The following is a 2,500-nucleotide window of genomic DNA, read 5'->3' as shown; positions in this document are numbered from 1 at the left end:
CTCGTTCACCTCTCCGACATCGGCGGTATGCACAAGCCTATGGAAACTGATGCGGCGCAAGAGGCCCTGCGCCGCGCGGATGCAGATGGCCCACCTCGCCGGCTTGAGCGGGGCCTCGGGGTCCAGTGGGTAACGGCGAGGAATTTTCATTTGGCATCCATGGAAAAAAATATCATAGCGTCGCTGGCTTTCATGGAAGAGTCTCCAACACGACACACACAGTGACCAACCGTTCCCTACGACCGTGCAACACATCCCTGTTAGCACTCAACTCGCTGTCGGGCCATTTAATGACGGTGACACGTCTCTCGACCGATCGACGCCCCATCGCACAAGTGAATGTAATCGAATCAGACATCAGATGACTGCAATTTGGCTTTATTTGTCTTCCGTGCAATTCTGACTGTCAACCCGACCCCACCTCTTTGAGGAAGGAAGAAAGATGGGGAAAAGAGTACACGCACGGACGCAAACGTACAAAAATACCCCTTTCTTTATTTCTCCCTCCCTCTGTCTCATTCACCCCAGCCACTTTCCCCTTTCCCCCATTCTCTCTCCCTCCCTCGCCCGCTCTGTAACCATTTCCATCGAATCCACAGCAAAGACTTACCGGGCATGCAGACACAGCGGAAGGCACCTCGCTCGTCCAGACAAGTGCCCTGGTTGTGGCAGGGATTGCTCTCGCACTCGTTGATGTTGATCTCGCACCGCGGCCCCGTGAAGCCCTTCGAGCAGTCACACCTGAGGGAGGAAGGGACATGTTAGAGGCTTTGCATTTGGGAAAGAGAAATTCGGTGAGCTGTTTCATGGGTTTCATTAATTCTTTGCGCTTACAGATTTTCTTTTCTGTTATTTGCTTCTAGAATTTGTCTCCGGAAACATCTGCTTCTCTGACATTCTTAAGCACACAAAATACTCTCGAAATACCAAAACCTACGTACAATATCTAAATTACCACTAATTTTAAGACGAAACAAAACCCGAGTCCCACGAACCTAAACGATCCCGGTGTGTTGACGCAGGTGCCGTTGTGCTCGCACGGGAGGCCCTCCTGGCACTCGTCGATGTCCTGCGTGCAGTCAACGCCCTTATAGCCGGGCGGACACGTGCAGATGTAGCCTCCGTCGATGGGCGAGGTGTCGCACATGGAGCCGGGGTGGCACGGGCTGCTGGCACACGCGTCGTCCAGGTGGCACAGCAAGCCAGTCTGTCAAGGGAACGCACAAGAAAAAATAAGTATATGTCGCTTTACGGGTATTTCCCAGTATCGAGGAGGTGAGAGTATCGTCATGAAAATAATAATCAAGAATGTTATCCAGAATTATAAATATAAATAATGTGAAACATATCAGAACCACCATCACCCTCATAAAAACGAAATGTTAATACTGAGAAAATGAACATACCCCGTAAGATGCATTGCAAGAACCACGCGAAACCACAAACAAAACGCACAGTCATTTAATAAAAATATCAGGAAACAAACCACAAAAAACACCACAAACTAACCAAACTCCCCCGCCCCTCTCTCTCTTCTCCTCAACCCACCAAGTATCAACAAACCAAAACAAAGAAAAAAAATTGCATCGTTCACTCACCTTCCCGGGCGTGCATTGGCAGAGGAAGGAGCCGACGCGATCTATGCAAGTCGCACCGTTGAAGCACGCCGCTCCCGTGCAATCGTCAATGTTCTCCGAGCAGTCGTCTCCCGTCCAGCCGTTCACGCAGATGCACGAGAAGCCGCCCTGGGTGTTGGTGCACGTGGCGCCGTTCTGAACGTGGGGAACGAGAAGAACGTTAGGAGGAAATTCAGATAAGTTTTCCAGAGGACAGTTATGTATCAGCTGAGTTATATTCAAATTCATAATTCGTATTTCAACAATATTCATAATGTATGTGTATATGTATATGTATATGTATATGTATATGTATATATACATATATATATATATATATATATATATATATATATATATATATATATATATATATATATATATATATATATATATTCATTCACACACTTATTAGCATAGCTAAGAGAAAATTGTTGAATATTGTGTAATATAAAACTCGTAACGCAGGACATCGACAAATATACACATTTCTAAATAATTATAATAAACAAATAAATATTAAAATCAATAAAAAAACACCGACCTTGCAAATAGTAGGCTTAACAGCGCATTCGTCGACGTCGTCCTTGCAATACGGACCCGTGAACGTTGGCGGACACGCACATGTGTACGTGTTGACGCCGTCCACACAGGTGGCGCCATTCTGACACAGGTGGTTGTGGCAGTCGTCAATGTTCTGCTCGCAGTTCTTGCCTTTGAAGCCTGCAAGTGAAGAAAATGGTGTAAGACAAGGCGGTGGGAAATACAAATGGCGGATAATTACAATATCAAGGTACAGTTCAAAATCTTTCCAGTACAAAGTAAGGTGAATTGGGGGACCATGATATTGATGATGATGGTGATAATGGCAATGCATCAATAAT

The 2,500-nt window shown here is 45.8% G+C and overlaps 1 protein-coding gene across 1 annotated transcript in view; it reads right to left on the bottom strand.

Annotated features, from left to right (window-relative positions):
* The window catches only part of N (neurogenic locus Notch protein), a 144,602-nt gene that overhangs the window by 15,694 nt on the left and 126,408 nt on the right, over positions 1 to 2,500 (bottom strand). The window contains exons 5-8 of the mRNA XM_070136706.1: positions 2,161 to 2,339; positions 1,599 to 1,772; positions 996 to 1,207; positions 611 to 741 (exon numbers count right to left, since the gene is read on the bottom strand). Of these exons, the coding sequence (XP_069992807.1) occupies positions 611 to 741; positions 996 to 1,207; positions 1,599 to 1,772; positions 2,161 to 2,339 (696 nt within the window). The remainder of the gene's footprint in view (positions 1 to 610; positions 742 to 995; positions 1,208 to 1,598; positions 1,773 to 2,160; positions 2,340 to 2,500) is intronic.

This window comes from Penaeus vannamei, chromosome 22 (genome assembly GCF_042767895.1).
Source record: "Penaeus vannamei isolate JL-2024 chromosome 22, ASM4276789v1, whole genome shotgun sequence".
Classification (NCBI taxonomy): domain Eukaryota; kingdom Metazoa; phylum Arthropoda; class Malacostraca; order Decapoda; family Penaeidae; genus Penaeus; species Penaeus vannamei.
The sequence above is the reverse complement of the archived record's forward strand: the minus strand, read 5'-3'. Positions and strand labels throughout refer to the sequence as shown.